The sequence below is a fragment of the Coptis chinensis genome, chromosome 5 (genome assembly GCF_015680905.1).
Source record: "Coptis chinensis isolate HL-2020 chromosome 5, ASM1568090v1, whole genome shotgun sequence".
Lineage (NCBI taxonomy): Eukaryota > Viridiplantae > Streptophyta > Magnoliopsida > Ranunculales > Ranunculaceae > Coptis > Coptis chinensis.
Genome location: NC_141460.1, coordinates 3,697,601 through 3,717,920, shown reverse-complemented (window position 1 = coordinate 3,717,920; position 20,320 = coordinate 3,697,601). Strand labels below are relative to the sequence as shown.

Sequence of the window (20,320 nt, the reverse complement as noted above, 5' to 3'; positions counted from 1 at the left end):
GATTGGGCTCTGACCAAGATCATATCCTTATTTCCTACAAAAATAAAAACTTTCTAATACTAATTCTGTAGGTAATATCTATCCAATTCACAACATAGAAAAAAACAATATAACCAATCAATGAAAAAAAAAAAAAAAAAAAAAAAAAAACTTGAACTTGAACCCAAAACCATATTTGAGGATTTGAAGTTTTTTTTTCATGATTTAACATTTGTAAATTGATTATTATCCACAGCATGATAAAATGAAGATGGGAGCAAGGATCTATGGTACAAAACAATAAAATATATTGATAAAATATAAACTAAAAGAATTCGAAATTAATACAATGATGAATGATTCATCTTCTCCAAGATTTGAAAGTTGAATTTGAACTCTTGATATTTGTCCAATGTTCAAACTTGAATATTTAAATTGATGTTGAACTCATAAGTTTTTTATCTCCCAAATTCCTACAAAAGTTAATTATAAAAGAGGGATTCTAGCATGCGGTGGCTGTACCGGTACACAGGGCTAAGACAACCTAGATCCAGTACCTTGCCATGCAATACACTCTCACCTTTTGTTGTTGGATGGCCCAGATTACATGCGTACCCAAAATCCAGCGTACTCTAGATTTTGCCTATACAAAATATAAACAAAATTCAAAAATATTAGAGTTAGAGTCTTGAAATTGTACTTATCAATGGGGTTGGGTCAACAGCTTTTGATACGGTGTCGGTCCGGCGGGTTGACAAGTTGGGTTTGATCATATAACCTACACCCATAGCCCGACCGCGTAGAAACGGTGTCGGGTTGGTGCTGGTTTGGGTGGCGACAAAAGAATGGGTCCCCTACCGGGTGATGGGTCAATGGTTTTTTATTACACTCCTAACTGTGGGTGTTGGAAATCTATAATTAGGGAGTTCAATGCAAACACACGGCTGTGAAAGTGGATAGGGAGTTAAAACAGTTATCAAGTGGTCTGGTTTAGGGGATTCCGACTCTTATAAAATAAGCCTTATAAAATCCACAATCACGGGTACTTCTCAGTTCGCGCAATCGTTCGTACAAAGCAAGCATGGGCTGCAAACCATCTCGAGATTTGCGCTTAGTGACCGCAGGTCTCTAAAAAATCCATTGATCCAGCAAATTTTGTGAGGTTTTGGATTTCTTACTGCTAAATAAGTTGGCAAAGATGGTGAAGAGGATGAGTTGGCAAGTATATTGAGGTACTAATTGTTTTTGTTCATATACTTTTTATTTTTTGATAACTCATATACTTAAGTTTGATGGTAGCTCATTTTACAAAACATAACCATATCTTCAAAGGTGCTACTTTTTCTAAAGTTTGTATTTGGTCACTCTCAATATACTTGAATATTGTATAGTTTGAGTTTAGGAGTGTTTTGGTATTTGGCAGATTAATATATCGTGGCGTATGGCTTTGTTTTGGTGACAACAGTTAAGGTTATTGCATAAAGTTTGTGTTTTTATTTATTCCAAAATCATGACAATACTTAATTCTTTGTTTTTTTATGAAAGGCAAGCAGGGAAAAATCTCAACTTTTTGAGATTAACCCGTTTATTTTGATATTGGCTCACGTAAAAAAACACACTATAGCTTGCATCTTTATTAGTATGTATCATGATAGAGGTCGTTAGTTGTCATAACAATTAGCGTATAAGCTGCAATTAGTGTATAAGCATGATTCCACCACTTGTGAGAGGCTAGGTACTGTTTTTAGCACTCCACCACTTGTTTATGAGCTTTTTGTAATAGTGGAGGAGGATGCAAGAGGTATGATGTATCAAAGAGTTTAAGCTAATACAGGTTGGGGTATGCCTAATCCCTAGCTGTTTCCAAAAAAAAATAAAAAAGTGTATAAGCATGATTCCGGTGGTATTGAGTTTACCACCAAACTGGTTAGATTAATGCTAATGCCAAACTAATTATTGTGTGGCTCATTTTGTAATATATTGTATGTTTTGCAGCTTAATGTCAGACGGATGATACAATTTATGCATACTTTGTTGCGTGCTCTTGGCGATGTTAATTACACAATGGGAAGTTCCACGATAGCCCCATGGGTGAAACATTTAATTTAAGATTTATTAGAGCTCTTTATAAATTCGATTTGTTTTTGAACTTTCCCAAGTATTGAGATCATATAAGGTTAAAGTGAATGAAATTGGTCCGCCACTCGAAATTGCCCAAAGGATTACATTTGAAGAGAAAAGTAACTGAACGAAATAAGTTTCACCTACAAGAGTTGGTGGACAAAAAGTAAGAACCACCCAGACCTGAAAGCACCGTGGCATGACTAGTGAAATTATAGCCAGTGTGGCATGTCCACTGACTATAATATCACAAGTCATGCCATGGTGCTTTCAGGTCTCGGACGTTCTTAATTCTTGTCCACCAACTCTTGTAGGTGAACCTTATTTCGTTCAGTTACTTTCTCTTCAAATGTGATCCTTTGGGCAATTTCGAGGGGTGGACCAATTTCATTCACTTTAACCTTATATGATCTCAATACTCAGGAAAGTTCTTAAACAAATGGAATTTATAAAGAGCTCTCTTTATAATTGGATATCTGGTGAGATGGGTGGTTAAGCAATGTTTCTCTTAAGCAAGCCTTAAACATTTATGATATGGAATTGAAAGGATGTCGAGCCAAAGTTACAGATTGATCTTATTGTAAATGGAACTTGGGTGATACCAGAAATCATACAGAGTTCGAAACAAGGTGAAAGAAAGGGGAAAAAGAGACGTAAGCAGGAGAATGCGGCTATACATGCTGCTCTACACAGAAATGCCAACTGTGGTACGTATTTTAGATTCACATGCTAATCAACTTCTTTCAGGTACAACTGTGTTTCTTACTACAAATATATATACGTATTAATGTCATCATTGTTTAATGTTTGAATACATGATGTTTCGTGTTACAGAGCGAAGCATTGACTCAATGGATAGAGGATCTAACACTCCTACAATTGTTGAACTAGCAAACACAAGTACCTCTGCTGAACCATCTAAAAAAAGAGGTCGTGTTACATGTGATATTGTTGCTACAGAAAAATCCAAAAGGAAGAAGGTTCCTTTCAACGAGAGAGGTCAACCAATTGAAAATGAGTCCAATAAACTAGTCTCTTTCTTGGGAGTGACTGTAAGAGAGATAGTTGACATAAATATTGATGATTGGAGGAAGGTTTCTAAATAACTAAAAAACAATTTGTGGACAATGACCAAGGTACTCTATTGCGAGAAAATTCTCATATTCAAAATGTTTATTATTTTAGTACTAATACTAAATGGTGCTTTTTATTTGAAATTGTAGCAAAAGTTTGTTCTTAAAGAAGAAGCAAGGAATTACATTTTAAAGAAGTTTGGATGCTTATGGCGAACATCAAAGTCAAGACTAAATGCCCTAATTGATGCTCATGATAATAAGCGTGATAGGATTGCTGCATGCCCTAAAGATATGAACAGTCGAATGTGGAAGATATTTGTTAGGAAACATTCATCACATGAATACCAAGTGTGTCACGTTCACTATTTTTGGTAGATTATACGTGGAAGATGAAATATCGACTAATATTATTGATGTATGTTGCAGGAAAAGAGGAAGATATTCAGACAAATCCGGTTGAAACACACACTTCCCCTTACAAGCAGTCGACTAGGATATGCACGTCTAGAGGCTAAAATGGTAATTCATGTCGATGTTGAATACTTGAATTCCATGCTTATACAGTACATAAAACCAAATGTTTAAATTGTTTAAGTTTCTCTTATGTTAGAAAAAGGAGAGTTCGGATCCCTCCTGGCCTCCTCCATAACGAGATCAGATGTCTGGGTAAAGGGACATACGAAAAAGAATGGAGAACCTATGAATGCAGAAGTAGTTGAGAAAATGGTAAGATAAAGATTTTCTGAATACATTCCTTAAGAGGGGTGACTCCCTGTTTTTGCTCTTTTACTGTTGATTGGTCTTATCCAAATTTTTAGAAAACAATACAAGAAATCAAGGACACGGTAGCAGAATCTTCTTCCTCCTCCCTCCAAGATGATGCAATTTCACAAGGCTTTGGACTTGAGCGTCTGGGTCATGTTAGAGGAGTTGGATTTGGTGTTACTCCATCACAAATGGGTATCCTATCAGAAAGCAAGGAGAAAGTTGTGCAGCTAGAGCGACAAGTAGAAGAACTATCAAGAAAGGTTTCAAGCATTAAGTCTATAAGGGAAGAGATGCAAGACGATATTAGGCAAGAAATGCAAGAAGCGATAAGGGAAGAGATGCATGGAGCAATAAGAGAACAAATGCAACAACATATCCTTGAAAAGGAAGAGATGCAAGAGCAAATTATCCTTATGTAGAATTTAGTGAATCAGTTGATGATAACTCAGGTTAGTGGTTAAGGGCTTGCAAAGCATTACATATGTGCATCTGTTTGAGCATTTCCTTATATTTTCTTGCATTGTCTTAAACAAGGCTACGATCCAATGTTCAGTACAACTACAAATGCACGAATGGTAACGCCATTTTTATTACTTTTGAATTTGTTTTTATCGGTTTTTAATGACTAAGTAGTATGATTATGTTTTTAAAGCCAAACAACCCACATATGGGTGTCAAGTGCAAGTTGTTCCGAATGGATAGAGGAGACGTTGTGGCTGAAGGGGTTTGGTTATCAGATAATCCCGACATCGTAGTGCAGGGAAAAAAACTTGGGGGTCTGGTGCTTCTAAGATTGAGGTAAAATTTGTCAACGATCCTAAGGCGAAGTTATGGAGACCAAGCAATGGTATGAAGACATTTGAAGATGCTCTAGGCTATTCTATTGCATGGCCTACTGACCATGTAATAAAAGAATGTAATTTAGCTACTAATGATATCAAAATTTAGTCAATAATTTAGAGCTAATTTTTCATACTAAGCATTCCTTTGTAATCATCTTTGTCTAGGAATCTAGGATTCACATCCTGCTGCGCAAGTTATTTTAATTTCAGGTTGGTATTTAATCACTTTTTTCTTCTCAAACTGCTTAAACCTTAAAAATTCCAAATTTTTGAGAATTTGAAGATTTGGGCTCATTTTAGTCACCAAGGTAATTGACTTGGTCTAGTTTTATATCCGTTTTTGACATGTGATTTTTTTTTTATTAATAAGTTGTCCATTTCTTGTTTTTTTAGTTCTTCTTGAGTGAGTGTAGTGTTAGACTTAAGCCTCTTCTACTAACAAAGAGGTTATAACCTCTGTGCATTTTTTGCGTATGAGGGTTGCTTGACTGAGTTACTTATAGTCCAACAGATGTATAGGCCGGCTTTGATTGGTCAAAAGTTTCCTAAAGAATTTGTAAAATCTTTACATGGGATGATCTATGAGACAATCTCCCTTAAAATGCATGTGCTGATGTTTGAGGTGTGGATAGCGAGGTAATACCCACCTCCATTCCTTGATCTTAGGGGGCAAGAGCCAGTATTTAGCACAAAAGAAGTCTGTCTTAAATTGTATATTTCTACCGAGGTCTACCTTAAGTCTCATCAGAATGTAAATGTCGACTACAAGTAAATAATCTAATAGCTTACAATTAAAGACAGCAGATTAGGATCCTTCGAAATGAACTTGGGCATATTCTGCTCTCCTATTTGGAGCTGGTAGGAACCTGGATATAATTCTATTTTGTATTCGGATCTGTTGGGTATTCTATGGATCATAAACCAGCTGAATAGAAAAAGGGGAAACAAAAGAAGGGGTGGGCATTTCTGATTATTTTGATGGATTGTTATTTTCCATGGTTTGATGTGATGTTCATAGCATTTCTTTGAAGGGTGCTTTGATCACAGAAGGGACTTAACAGCCTGTAAAAACTTTAAGCCTACAGAAGGGCTTTCAGTAGCTATGGTGCTTCTATGATCAATAATCACATTCTTGGTGTGCTTCTGTAGTAACTGTGCATGCCTTGTGGCGGCAAGTCCTGAGTACATTCTGGTTTATTGTAGTAGTTCATATTGGAGGTTATATAAAGTTTTAAAATGCCTCTTGATCGCCTGCCTGATCTGGTCATTGATATTTAACTGCTGTTGAATTGGGCTCCTTTAATAATGCCTGTGCTGATGTTTGAGTTAAGAATTTGTACTCCGCATTTGACTAATTATGGTTATTTAGTTAATAATGCAACTTTGCTTAGTTGCATTAGTAAAAATTCAATGTCACTATCTTTCTCTTCAAGTCCCTAGTATAGGAACCTGCTGGTGTGGTTTGTTTTACTATTGGAACTTGACTGGAGTTCTCATGGGATGCATTTTGGAGTATCATTGAACTGTCAGCACACAAGGCAGGGTATTGAAATAGTGAATCTTGTAATGCTCAGGCCACATAGTACAGTTGTGCACCTTTGTCTGTGTCTTTAAATTGTACCAAGTAGGATTTTGTGACATCTCGTCAGTTGTTTTTTTTTGCCTAGCGTCGACTTGATTTTCATGTTGTCCAATTGTAAATTGTGTAGTGTTATGCTTAATCTCGCAAGGCATGGTAGGATGGCTTGGTCCAGTTTGAGCTCCGTTGTAGCTTGCTCTGTGGGCAATATCTGATTGATTCAATGCTTATTTGGTCCATCTCTTGTGGGCCTGAATTTCAGAGCCAAATGACATTAGTAAGCTCAGGCAGATGAAACACTACTTGGTTTATCTGCGGTTGTCTTAGGAAACAAGTAGGGGAGAATCAAACTTAACTAAATGGGTGGTAGACCAGTATTTACAACTGAATCATCTTCAAGTAAATCAAGGTCAAATGGTTTTACTGTTATGGTTTCTCTAACGAATTCAATATAATAAGTCAGTCATGGATCTCTTACGCCTTACCCAATACTTTCTTTTATAAAGACGGCAGTCGAGGTCCAGATGTGCCATTCATTTGCGGAAATATTGAGACTAATAGCCATATTATATACATATACCGTATTCTGCAAATATTTGACTGCTACTCGGCTATATGTTTTCTTAAACATCTAATCTTTTACGCAGAAATATAGGTGGTGAGCTGACGTGCATTAACTTTGACTTCAGCATTGGGTGGTACGCGGAAGAAGAGGCTTTGGCAGATAGTTGAATGTCCTAATTTGTTTAATTCACTATACTGTGTATATTCGTTTCTATGTGTTGGAGGACACTTGAGCATTGTGGCTCATCTTATAGAGAATAGTGTTGATCCTGCTGGATTAATCAACATTGCAATGTCGCTACTTTGCTTGTTGCTTTACATTATGTTTGGGGATTTTGTAATTGACTCTGTATGTGTAATGACTAAAATGATACTTTGGTAAAACTCCAAGATGGTTAATGACATCCTTAGTTTCTGAATTTGTTTTTTTTTTTCATGTTTCTACAGTTCATTCTCCAAGATGGTTAATTTTAGGTCTTTCTTTACACATGTGAGTTCCCAAATATGTGGATTGATGTAGTCATGTGATCACGTCTATTTGGTAATCCACAAAAGCAGCTTTGTAGCATTTCTAAAGTGTTGCGATAGCTCAATTCATAACATTTTTAAAATATCACGGATTTTGTGACATTTTCTACATGTTACATAGGGTACATTCGTAACATTTTATAAATGTTACAAACTTTGTACGAGGGGCTTTTACAACATTTACTGAAGTGTTACAAAAGTCTTTTGTAACAATTCTAAAGTGTCAGAACAACTCTTTTATGTTGTAGTGACCCTGAAACTGATTGAAAAACACTCGAGAGAGCAATAACAGATGAGTGGTGACGACCAATACAATGAGATCTTCTATGACAACATATTAGACATCCCAAATTCAAGTTAGGTGAAATAATTTCTATATAAGTTTGATTTGTAAATTGGGATTTGGATTGGAGCCTATGTTTTTATAATAATATTTAATTAATTAGTGTTTTTGTTTTTTGTTATTATATGTTGATTAAGTTTGTAGAATGTAATATCTCTATAAGATGGAGTCCTCATATGTGCTAAAGCTAGATGTGCGTGCTAGAGCTAGATGTGCAGGGTGGAAAGATTTTGACCTGGGAAAAAATAATTTTTTTTTGACTGACAAAAGTTTAGTAACGGATATTTTTGTTACAAAAATCGTTATTAATAGCAAGTGACACGTATATTACTAATGGATATTGTCAAGTTAAATATGACTGAAATGAAAAACTTGGGTGAATAAAAATGGACTCTGTATGTTACACTTTGTGTTCATAGACCTCATCGACGAGTTAGGGAATTCAAAATTACACTCATTTTTTGTTAGATGGGAAGTTTCTGTTTACCTTTGCACTCGCTCGATCATTTCCTTTGGAGATTTTCGCTTAAAATCCCATCATTCTTGAGAGGAATATTTATATGCTTCCTGTCTCTTGAAAATCCTGCACTTGAAGGTGATTTAGCCAAGTCAATGATTTCCTTGTAAAAGCTAGTGAGGATTCTCTTCTGGGACAGGCAAGCATTACATTTTCAAAGAGCCTCTCCCTGTTATTTTTCTATACAAATTTTCATTGTTTCTCATGTATGTCATTTTCTTTTGTCATGTGTAGGGTTTAAAGGTTCTTGATACTTCTGTGGAAAACATTGCATCAGGAGCATGGCAATGCCTGGAAAGGGGGCTCAAGCTTTGTTCATAAGTATGTTTGCCTATAACTCGATGTTTTTGGTAGCAGTTTTTGTCAATTGCTTGTTTACTTTGCTCAAGAGAATAATGATATGAGTCCATATTTCACGACATGGATACTCATATACTGTCACAAAGAGAGTCATAAAAATCATATAGATCTACATTTAGTTGTTTTCAATGATGATGCCACTTGTTAGGAATTTTTATTTCATTTTGTGTTCTATATCACAAACTTGGACTACGAGTTTTGTATATTTGAACAATGAATCTAGGCATTTTTTGTCGATTGCTCCGTTTCCTTTCGAGTTATGGATTGTTCATTTGTTCCAAAGGCTCATTCTTCTCACTTCCATGAACTAAACAATGATGAGGTAAATATTTGTTGTGATGCATAATTTTTGTGGGTCATTTGTTTCTCTAATTCATAGATACTAGGTGCCAACTTCATCTTTCAGCGAACCTATATGATCCAATGTATATCACTGTCACAGTGCATAAATCTGCTAGGTTAAGTTAGTACAAGTATAGCAGAGGTGAGGGTGTATATGGAGATACTGAAAAATAGAAATGAACACCTTCCTGAGCATCTTGTGTGTGGCCCCGGTTGCTAATAGGATTGAAAAAGATATTGAAGGGGTTTTTGATAAAAAAATATGTGTACCAACTTTGTTCAAAAATACTTGGAGGCATTCGCGGTGAATAGGTGATAGAATTCATGGCTTTTAGTAAACATATAGAACTGCTTACAGTTGACAAAAATCTAAAACATTTGAGGCAAGTCCTCAATTAATGAACACGGAAGTTATCTATCGAAGAACTGGTTTAGAGGCCTGACAGTATATTTAATGAACGTGGTGTTATAGTCAGATAGGTTCTTTGTATAATTGTCTGAAAACCATTTGTATTAGCGATTCATGTCTACCATCTGATATAAATATTAGCAGGCAGTTGATCTTGGGGGAATACTGAAGCTTATGCTGCTGAAGCTGTCTCGGCAACTGAATGATCCTCCATATAATTTCATGATCCACAGTTCTCCCTTTAAGGTTGATGCCTCACAGTTGCCTTACGCCCATTGGTTTCTTCAGATTGTACCACAGCTTAGCGGAGTAGGGGGTTTTGAAATTGGAAGTGGCTGTTACATAAATCCTGTCTTCCCAGGGGATGTGGCAAAGGTATTGAGGGAAGTCGATGTTTAATGTACTCTGGAGAGAAGGACAGAGTACGAAAGCCAAAATAGGCTTGTGGAGGATTTACAAAATTGGCTTGCAGACGCAGAGTTTCAAATTGTTGAGGCCGAAAAGCTGCGCAAGAAACTACACAACACTATATTGGTAGTTTTTCCCCTCAACACTTCTTTAATTTTATTTGTTTCATATAGTGATAACCTTGCTTCAAACTGCAGGAGCTTAAAGGTAACATTCACTTCTTCTGCAGAGTGCGACCCATGTTACCTGATGATGGTGCTAGTGCAGAAGCCTCAGTTATTTGTTATCCTACATCAATGGAGTCTCTGGGTCAGGGCATAGACTTGTTACAAAATGGTAATTTAGGTATAGACAAATCTGGTCTTATTGCAGTTCAACTACACTGTATGTTTGTTGAATGGGGTCTTATCGTGATTGAAACTTTGTATGAACATGTCATATTTTATTGCAATATTGGGCAAAAACACCAGTTTACTTTTGATAAAGTCTTTACACACGAGTCTTCACAGCAAGATGTTTTTGCAGAAATCTCACAACTTGTTCAGAGTGGCCTGGATGGTTATAAGGCGAGTACATGCTTTGTTACTTGGTCTTATCTATGTTAACAATGATTACTTTACGTACTCTTTACACCTTGTTTGGATTCATTCTTTGCTGTCAAAGAGTGTTCTGAGCTTATATAAATGTTCATTTTGAGGTGATTAACATTTGTCTATTTTTTTTCCAGATATTACCTATGTCGCCTATTTTGATTTGTGCTTGAGTACTTGATCTGATATTTTAATTATTATATTTTTCTCTCTTTCATAAAAATTGACTTTTTGGATGAAACTGTTAGAAGATGCTTCTTTAACATAATTTGTGATCAGTCCGGTTCTGTAGTAACTGGTTACTGGGTTTACAATATCACAGTAATTGTGTTGATGTACATGCCACCTGTTTATCTACTTCACAGAATATATGCCAGTTAACTCTTTGACTCTTCGTTTTTGTTTTTCCTTCAAATTTGATTAAATCCCACGGATGTAAAATAAAACCTGTCTCAGCCCTCTGCAGAATTGGGCTCATTCTTAATAGCTATCTGGATAAGCTTTTGCAAAACTCATTTATTGTGTTAATGAGGTATAGGTTTTTTTTATTGGGCATTTTTAAATTCCAAATAGTTTATGTAGTAACAAAACGTACTCTTGTCTGATAGAGCACCAAATAGCAAGTACATGGCATCTTAAATCTTATTGACCTTGCTGGGTAGTGAGCGTCTATCAAAGAGTGGGTCCACTGGAGACTGCCTAAAAGAAACTCAGGTATGGATTCTCAATTTTGCCTTGACTTTTAGGTTTAGTTTGTTGTTTTGTTTTTTAGTGGATACAAAATCTAAATTCTATTAAAACAACTATAACCAGGCTATAAACAAAAGTTTGTCGTTGTTGAGTGATGTATATCAGGCTATAAACAACTCTTTTACGCCGCAGGGAAGCCTTTCTTTTGAGTATAACAAACTCAAGCCTAGGCTTGAGACTTTGTATGAGGAGATTTAACATGGTTACGGATACACAATCGCTCATGGCATCCTGCTCAGGTCTGTGTACTATTTTTCGGGATATCTTGGATGATGATGTGCATCATTACTATAGGAAATAACTTTTTATTTTATCTTCCATATTTGATATTTTCATTATGTAGGTGGTGGATGAGAAATGTGTGAGTAAGGACAGTAAACCCAAGAAAAAATCAGCAAAAGAAATTCTTGTTTGAGTCTACCAGAGCTATAGATAGTGAGTAGTCTATGCGGTGTTTTACAGTTTTCAATTGGCTTTTGTGTTTCCATTGCTTGTAATAACTCTTGTTGTCTTTTAGCCTGTATGTTGACCCTTTGAAATACCGGACTGAGTTAGAGAATGTGAGTATTGATGTTCTCTCGTGTACCTTTTCGTTATATACTTTTGTTAAGTCATCTACTCTATTTTGTTGGTCTGAAACAAATTTGACTCTTTCCTAATGGGAATTTATTTTTCAGACTCTTAAGCGATAGACTCTTAAGAAATACAGTGGAAGTTATAAGGAATTGTTTCAAAACTATTTGGAGAAGGTATATTTCTTTTGCACACTATAGACGGGTATTGATTTTTGCAAGTCTCAAGAATTAATAACACAAGAAGAGAACTCTAGGTTTTTCTTATTACTTGGGGCTGGCATGTACAATGTTTCTTGCATCCAGCTTGAAGAGAAGAGTTTCTGAAACCTGAGGTTAGCTAATACTTTTTTCTCAATCAGTGTGTCTATGCAGGTTTACTTGTACAAACATTGTTCTACATCATTCCGTTTGATCTATTACAATTTTTTAATTTAACCTTCACCAGTCAAAAAAATAAAACTTCATCATTATATTTTTTGGATTCGGATTGATGGACTACCACTACCAGAATATTTATAGTTAACTTAAAATGCTGGTGCTGCTATTTTGAGGCTCTGTTATATAGCATTCAGGATTCTTAATTCTTTGTTTCTTTCGATTTGATATTTAACCGTGTAATTTTGTTGGTGAGTATCTCTAGGTCTTTACGTGGTCTGTGACAGTTAGGCCTGCTGACTTCACCAACTAATCTAGCTGCCATTTTGGCTGACTATTGAGTTCATGTGTTAGAAATACATGATTGTTATAGATGTTGTTTCTAGGAAAAATTTCCTTGGCCTCTGTTGTAAGGGAAAGCTTCTCATCTTGTGGTTTTCCTTTTTGTTGTTCCAGAAAACCAAGGGGTATGCAAGTTAAAAACATTCAAATCTATTAAGATAGTATTAACTTCTTTCTTCTGGTGTCGCTATAACTCCTTATAACAAGCACAGTGTTATCTAGATGTACCTTACTAAGATTCTAGTTTTGATAGATTAGCTGTTTTCTATAACTCCTTATTAGCTGGGTGTTGCTGCTGCTGCCTGCTGCTGCCATGGACCTGCTGGTGCTTGCTGCTGCTGGGTGTTGCTGCTGCTGGTGTCGCTGCTGGTGCCATGGACCTGCTGGTGCTGGTGTCGCTGCTGCTGGTATGGCTGTAGCAAGCGAGACACGCAGAAACCCATTCGCTTGTATCGAGCAAGGTATTTGTTTTATGGTTTTTCTTAGTGGCTTGATAGAAAACTGGACTGAAGGAATAAGATTTTTTTAGATCTTATTTCTTTCATTCTGACATTATTTAAATTTTCAAACCTTTTGTTCCTCCACTAACTATCCAAACTTCCAAGGGTGGCTTTTGTGATTTATTGTCTTACAAAGGAAGTTTTGGGCCTTTTTGTTGCTGTCAACAATTCTTTTTATTTTGTGTTTATTATTGTTTTTCATTGGCAAATGAGATGCTGATTACCAAAAAGTCGCAAGTGTTCTACCACTGCAAGTTTAATTATTTTCTTCTCCACTATGTAGGACACTACACCATTAGCTGGATCTTCAGCCGGTGCCATTGTCTGTGTTGTTATTGCCTCTGGAAGCAGCATGAAAGAGGCCCTTGAAGCTACCAAAGTTCTCGCTGAAGACTGTCAGCTTAGAGGGACTGCATTTCACCTCGGGGTATATATAATACTAGATTATTGATTTATTAAAATCTTGATTTTTGCTATCGAATATGATCTCCCCTGGTATTAATGCATATCTAAAACTAGACTTATTTTTGTTCTTGAAATTGTGTACCCAAGATCCCTCGGGTACATTATTTGTGTTAGCACCCTAACAGTGCATTTGATGCATATTTGCCTAATTTTTCTTATACTGAGATGTTCGATGAATATTACTTTGAAATTACCATATAAACTAATATTTGTCCACGCAGTACCATTTCTTTGACCAGTCATAACTGATCTGTTGCTGTTTGCTTATAATTGCTAAAATAGTTCCTTTTAATGTTTCGTTTTGTGAGGCTAGTAAAACCTGAATGTTTGAACAGATTGTGTTGTGTTTCATTAAAAGACATTCGATCAGTCTAATTCAACACTAATTACTTGAAAGTTACAACTTTTCAGTTGTACATATTAATTCCTTTGGAAAAGGAAAATTTATTCAAAAAGATATATGGGGTTTCTAATTACGGAATCTATAATATACCCATTCTTCTTTTTAATTCTTGCATATGACCATTTACTTTGTGAATTATGGAATCTAATTTTGCTTGTTTCAAAAGAGGGGTTCTTATATTTAATGTCCATTTGCAGGCTGTTCTAAGAGAACTTCTTGTGAAGTTCCTCCCTGATGATGTTCATACTAGGTCCAATGGAAGAGTTCGTGGTAAGCATGTTTTTTTCTTTATAACTATTGAACAAACATAAGGTATCTTTTTTATGTTTAATTTGGTAACTGTCTTCTTAGAGGGAGAGAACTTAAATATCCTTCAATTGTACTTGACCTGTTATTCGTCTTCATTCTATTGGTCAAATGTTGTTGGCTGTCAATTGTCGCCAAGACTTTGAGCAGGGTATGTTCCGTAGGTTCTTACACTTCAACTTATAAAAAGCAAGATTTGAGAAAATATTAGGTCTTGAAACTTGAAAAGAATATGCATATGTCCGTGTAACTTTGAATATAATTGTTTAGCTTCGAGACTTTGTAAGAGGTTTGATGATGTATTGAATATAATTGTTTAGCTCCGAGACATTGTAGTGACTACATGCTTTGGAGTACTATATGAAACTTCGAGACATATTGTTTAGCTTTTTGTGTAGTTTATTTGCCTCGCACTCTAAACTGATTTTCTTTTGGCACGCAGCCCCTTGCTGATGCAGAAGGGGCTAAAAAATACAACATGATTGAGCTGTTGAAAACATATGGTGGCTTATCTTATGTAAGATCTGACCTACTAACTTTGAATTGTTGTTCTTGACTTGTATTGTGCTAGTGAGTTCTCGATTTGAGGTAGCCTAGCTGCTGTCCAGGACTCCAGGCAGCCTCCTCACCTTGTCGCCTTGCTAGGATCTCTAAATCTAGGTTTGTGGCCAAGAAAATTCCAAAACTGTTGCCAATGCACTATAGGACTTTAGCTTAAAACTTTTGTCTACTTACTAGATTTAACTCAAGTGTATTATTTGCAGGAGAACTCTTAGCTAGAAGGTTAACTGTAAATAGTTTCACTAGACTAGTTTTCATTACCTACCTCAGTTTCTGGTTTAACGACCTTATTAAGTTAGTTTTTGTCGCCTTATTCATCCTCTTTTTAGTAATATAATCTTTATCAAGTTGGTTTCTTTCTAAGTTACTTCAGTGGGGCAAGTTTTGTTTCATCCCTTATAGGATATTGTGCATAAGGAACTAAGAGACTAGTATAAGAGACTAATATATGTTAGTGTGTTATCATGTGCTAGTGTGTTATCTTTGGTTGCATGGGTCTACACTTACACTGTTTTCAATTATTGTTTGTAAGGAAAAGTGACATTCACCGTATGTTGACGAGTCACAAGTGCATAATCAAGATGTCATATAGAAGAGTGAAAGACTATATGCTTTGGAGATATCGAATCATAGCTTGCAAGGTGTTGTAAAAATTGTACTTAAAATAGTTATGTCGGAGAAGATGAGATCTTTATTCTGATGCGTAAGGATTGCTTACTCGAATAATTATTTAGCTTGTACTTAGGTGGTGTGGATTTATTTATACTTAAGTTTTACTTTCTTAAGTTGTTTATATGATACTCTGAAGTTCTAGACTTGAGTTGTAATTATTTAATGAAGTGTTGTTTGACTATCAATTGTTCCAAGTGATTAGTGATATATTGTGGAGTAAAAAAAGGTGCAGGTACGGGTACGTGCACCAGTACAGGTGGCCCACATATAAAAGGGCAAGATAAACCATTTTTTTTTATACAATGAAAATTCGTTAGTAACGGATACGTAACCGTTAGCAACCAAAAATCAAAGTGACGTTTATATCCGTTACTAACAGAAGATAAACAAATTTGGTAACCGTTACTAATAAATTCTAACGGTTATGTATCCGTTACGGAAATTAATTTCAGTGACACTTTATAACCTTTAGTAAATTTTGTAACGGATAATAAGTGTTACAGATATCTGTTACTAATATTAGTCACGTTTTTGTGTCAACGCAAGATAACCGTTACTAGTATTTTTTGTAACGGATGTATATCCATTACAAATAGACTGTTATGGTGTAGTTACTTGACGAACTTGAGCACAATGACTTGGGTTTTCTGACATTTGCTCAAGAACAATTATGCTCCAGGAACATCAATCCGTTTCTTGAGGACTCATCTTTATTCGGACCCCATCCTTGTCACATGGATCTCAAAACTTCTCCTAAAACTAATATGAAACGCTAATGGGCGAACAATGTCAACACCCAATAAGTCCATCTTTAAATGGGCCATCTTTAGCTTATGGGCTTGCGCTCGGGCTCATATTGGGCTCTGACAAAGATCCTTTTTATTTTTTCGATAATCTCTGACCAAGATCCTCTACAAAAATAAAAACGTTCTAATTCTAATTCTTGAGGTAATATCTTTCCAATTCACAACACAGAGAAACAAAATGGAATCAATCAATGAAAAATAAACAAAAATAAAAAACTGCAACTTGAACCCAAAACCATATCTGAAAATTTGAATTTTCTTTTTCATGATTTAACATTTGTAAATTGATTATTTTCCACAGCATGATAAAATGAAGATGGGAACGAGGATCTATGGTACAAAACAATAAAATATCGACTAAAAGAATTTGAAATTAATACAAAGATGAATAATTCATCTTCTCAAAAATTTGAAAGTTGAATTTGAACTCTTGATATTTGCCTAATGTTCAAACTTGATTGAATATTTAAATTGATGTTGAACTCATCAGTTTTTTATCTCCCAAAATCGTACAAAAGTTAAAAGAAAATATAATTCATATTCAAAAATATTAGAGTTAGAGTCTTGAAATTATGCTGACCAACGGGGTTGGGTTAACGTCTTTTGATACGGTGTGGGTTGGGCGGCCTGACGGGTCGGGTTTGAGCATATAACCTACACTCATAACCCGACCGCGTAGAAACGGTGGCGGGTTGGTGTGGGTTTGGATTGTGGCTGAAGACCGGGTTCCCTACTGGGTGATGGGTCAACGATTTTTTATTACACTCCTAACTGTGGGCGTTGAAAATCTATAATTAGGGAGTTCAATGCAAATGCACGGCTGTGAAAGTGGTTAGGGAGTTAAAACAGTTATCAAGTGGCCTGGTTTAGGGGATCCCAACTCTTATAAAATCCAAGATCACAGGTACAAATCAATTCGCGCAATTGTTTGTACAAAGCAAGCATGGGCTGCAAACCATCTCGATACTTGCGCTAAGAAACTAGTTTGGGTTGCAATAGTAATCAGTCTTGTACAAGTTTCTTTAATCCTTAGAGAAATTGATTTGTCTCAAAAGAAACTAGCCCAGATGGAAAATGAAGTTCTTGGGTATGAAGACAGATTGTGTTGGTTGTTTTGATTTGGTTAATGGAACTGAAAAGTATAGATTTGTTCAGGCTAAAAGTAAGAATGATTTTCTTGTTGATGATGTTATGGATTTGGGGAGTGGGGGAATTAGAATAGGACTAGATATTGGTGGTGGGTCTGGGACCTTTGCGGCGATGATGCATGGCAGAGAAAAATGTGACTGTTGTAACATCGACATTGAATGTTGATGCCCCTTTTAATGAGGTCATTCTTTGCAAGGGGCTATTTTCTATGTTCTTTAGTTTAGATCGAGGAGGTTCCCCTTTTACGACAATGTGTTTGATCCGGTTCATCTTGTCGATAGTTTAGGTGAAGGGGCGTCAAGAGAAAAATGGAGTTTTTGATGTTTGATATTGATCGGGTTTTAAGAGCTAGAGGCTTGTTTTGGTTGGATAACTTTCATTGTGTAGATGAGGAGAAGAAGATGACTCTAACACGGGTAATTGAGCAATTTGGATACAAGAAGTTGAAATGGGTGGTAGGAGAAAATATTGTTTCTTCTGGATAGTCTCAGGTTTACTTGTCTGCTGTTCTTTAGAAGCTTATAAGAGTGCAATCGCACTAAGCTTGCTCTGACTGGTTTTAGGTATGGATGCTATTGTATTTTATATCTCTTCTCACACAATATGTGTGAATTATATTATTTGCCTTAACATCTGCATGAAATTTCTTTTGTATGTTGAATAAGTGAAGTGCATGTTGTTTCCTTACCATACTGCGAATTGGCGGTGGAGGGAGATCCTATAATTTATTGTTGTTAATGACAGTAGTGGTTAATTACAGTAGCAGGATTATCTTGTACCATTATGCTCTTTCAATGAAAACACACTGGCAACAAGACTTCTGCCCCATAGATGTTGTGCTTCATATTGGGAAATAGGGTTTAGATCATTGAGCAAGTATATTAAGGTACTAATAGTTATATTTTCCATGTATGTTGCATAAGCTGACGGAGTTTTGGTGACAATCATTAAAGTTATTGCATAAATTTTGTGTTTTTATTTATTCCAGAATCATGACAATACTTAATTTTTTGTTTTTTATGACTGTCAAGTAGGGAAGAATATTAACTTCTTTAGATTAACCCATTTATTTTGATATTGGCTTTTGAAAAAAAAAAACACACTATAGTTTGCATCTTTATTAGTATGTATCATGATAGAGGCCGTTTGTTGTCCGAACAATTATCGTATAAGCTGCAATTAGTGTATAAGCATATCTCCGGTGGTTTTGAGTTTACCACCAAACTGGTTAGATTAATGCTAATGCCAAACTACTTATCGTGTGACTTATTTTGTAATATTTTGTATGTTATGTAGCTTAAAGTCAGACGGATGATACAAGTTATGCATACTTTGTTGCGTGCTCTTCGCGATGTTAATTACACAATGGGAAGTTCCACGATAGGCCAATGGGTAAAACGTTTAATTTAAGATTTATTAGAGCTCTTTATTATTTTTACTTGTTTAAGAACTTTCCAGAGTATTGAAATTATAAAGAGCTCTCTTTATAATTGGATATCTGGCGAGATGGGTGGTTAAGCAATGTTTCTCTTAAGCAAGCCTTAAACATTTATGATATTGAATTGAAAGGATGTCGAGCCAAAGTTACAGATCGATCTTATTGTAAATGGAACTTGGGTGATACTAGAAATCATACAGGAGGTGATTGAACTTGCGAGGGGTTGATGTAACTTCCTTAGGCACACCTCGGCTGCGAATGAAAGACCACCTATATGGCAGGGTTCAGTGTTAATACAAACTATATGACATAATGCTTAGCTATCGTCAAGATTGCAGCACAAGGAATTCTATTGTCTGCAGGAGATCTTAATTGTAGCCAGTGGCATTATTGTTGAGGATATAGGAGATCAATGTAGTTTTAGGTACTTGTGACTTGTAAGGGAGATCTATTGTCTGTGTGTAATGTTTACTTTATAAATAAAATCTTTGGTGTCTACAAATTATTATATTGTTACTTGTCTCAATGTATAATTTCTATAGAATTTGGATCATTTGTACTGTTGATGGATGTAAAAAGTTTTGACTGGCGTTTTTCTTTGAAGTCAAGACTTAATTAATCAAGATATAAGCTCCTCATGGTCTCCTTATTGTACTGAGTGCCGACTCACTCTTTGGTATCAATATTTGTTATTATTCCTGCTATGTTCATAGTGGCCTGTCAATGTTTCATATACATGTCAACAATGAGTTCAGCAGTAGTAGATGGTAATAACAAGAGTAGGAATAGTTGCTGAAGCATCTCCACTGCCCACAGAACAATTCGCTAGAAGACACTCTCTGGCAAATGTTTGTTGGAGTACGTGGTGGTATATTAGAGATTCAATTTGATGAACCTCCTTCCTTGCTAGAGTGCCGTATTTGATTACCAGAGACCAGTTTCTCAAGGCTTTGGCATCTCCACCTTGTTTTGAATTTGTTACTTATTCTGGTTTGAAAGAGGGTTTAAAATCAAAGCTGGAAAAGTTGTCTCACCTCCCTAGGTTGTTGATTGCTTTGTCGCACTACCCCTTTGCTAATTTTGGATATGTTTAGGTGGCAAAGAGAGCAACAACTATGTCTTCTGAGTCCCCCTTTATGTATCATGGTAAGCCTCCATAGCTATATAAATGGGAGGCTTACACTAGCACTTATTTTAGATTTGATTGAATGGAAGTGGTACCTGATGTAGTGATATATTGGAGGCCTATGGGTTACGATCTCACTTCATCAGTGTATGCTGCCATCTTTTCCCCTTTCTTTATTTCTATTCTGCATTTTACACTTAAACTCTTGTAATCTCCTACCCCTTTTCCCATACTTAATACAATTCTGAGCTCACTCGGCAAAAAAAAAGATGCCAAAATCTACAGTGCGCAGGCTTGTGAAATGGATAACTACTTAGGTAAGACATCAAGCCATTTGCCATTCAACAAATATTTATGACCACTCACCTTGAAACTCATCTACATCTATCGATGATGAAAGACTCAGAATCACTTTAAACGATTTGA

General features: G+C 35.8%; 1 protein-coding gene and 1 long non-coding RNA gene across 2 annotated transcripts; both read left to right on the top strand.

Annotated features, from left to right (window-relative positions):
• The first annotated feature begins 2,338 nt into the window (after positions 1 to 2,338).
• Positions 2,339 to 7,357, top strand: LOC147496316 (uncharacterized). The gene is made up of 10 exons (XM_086559318.1): positions 2,339 to 2,847; positions 2,935 to 3,236; positions 3,324 to 3,524; positions 3,603 to 3,695; positions 3,787 to 3,902; positions 3,995 to 4,393; positions 4,479 to 4,519; positions 4,597 to 4,860; positions 4,952 to 4,996; positions 7,013 to 7,357. The coding sequence occupies exons 2-5, from the start codon at positions 3,228 to 3,230 to the stop codon at positions 3,823 to 3,825; spliced, it is 342 nt and encodes a 113-aa protein (XP_086415444.1). The 5' UTR covers positions 2,339 to 2,847; positions 2,935 to 3,227; the 3' UTR covers positions 3,826 to 3,902; positions 3,995 to 4,393; positions 4,479 to 4,519; positions 4,597 to 4,860; positions 4,952 to 4,996; positions 7,013 to 7,357.
• Positions 7,358 to 8,316: 959 nt separating this feature from the next.
• Positions 8,317 to 9,704, top strand: LOC147496315 (uncharacterized). Its single transcript, XR_015194659.1, has 3 exons — positions 8,317 to 8,456; positions 8,552 to 8,638; positions 9,570 to 9,704. It is a non-coding gene; the product is annotated as an uncharacterized LOC147496315 (long non-coding RNA).
• The last annotated feature ends 10,616 nt before the right edge of the window (positions 9,705 to 20,320 follow it).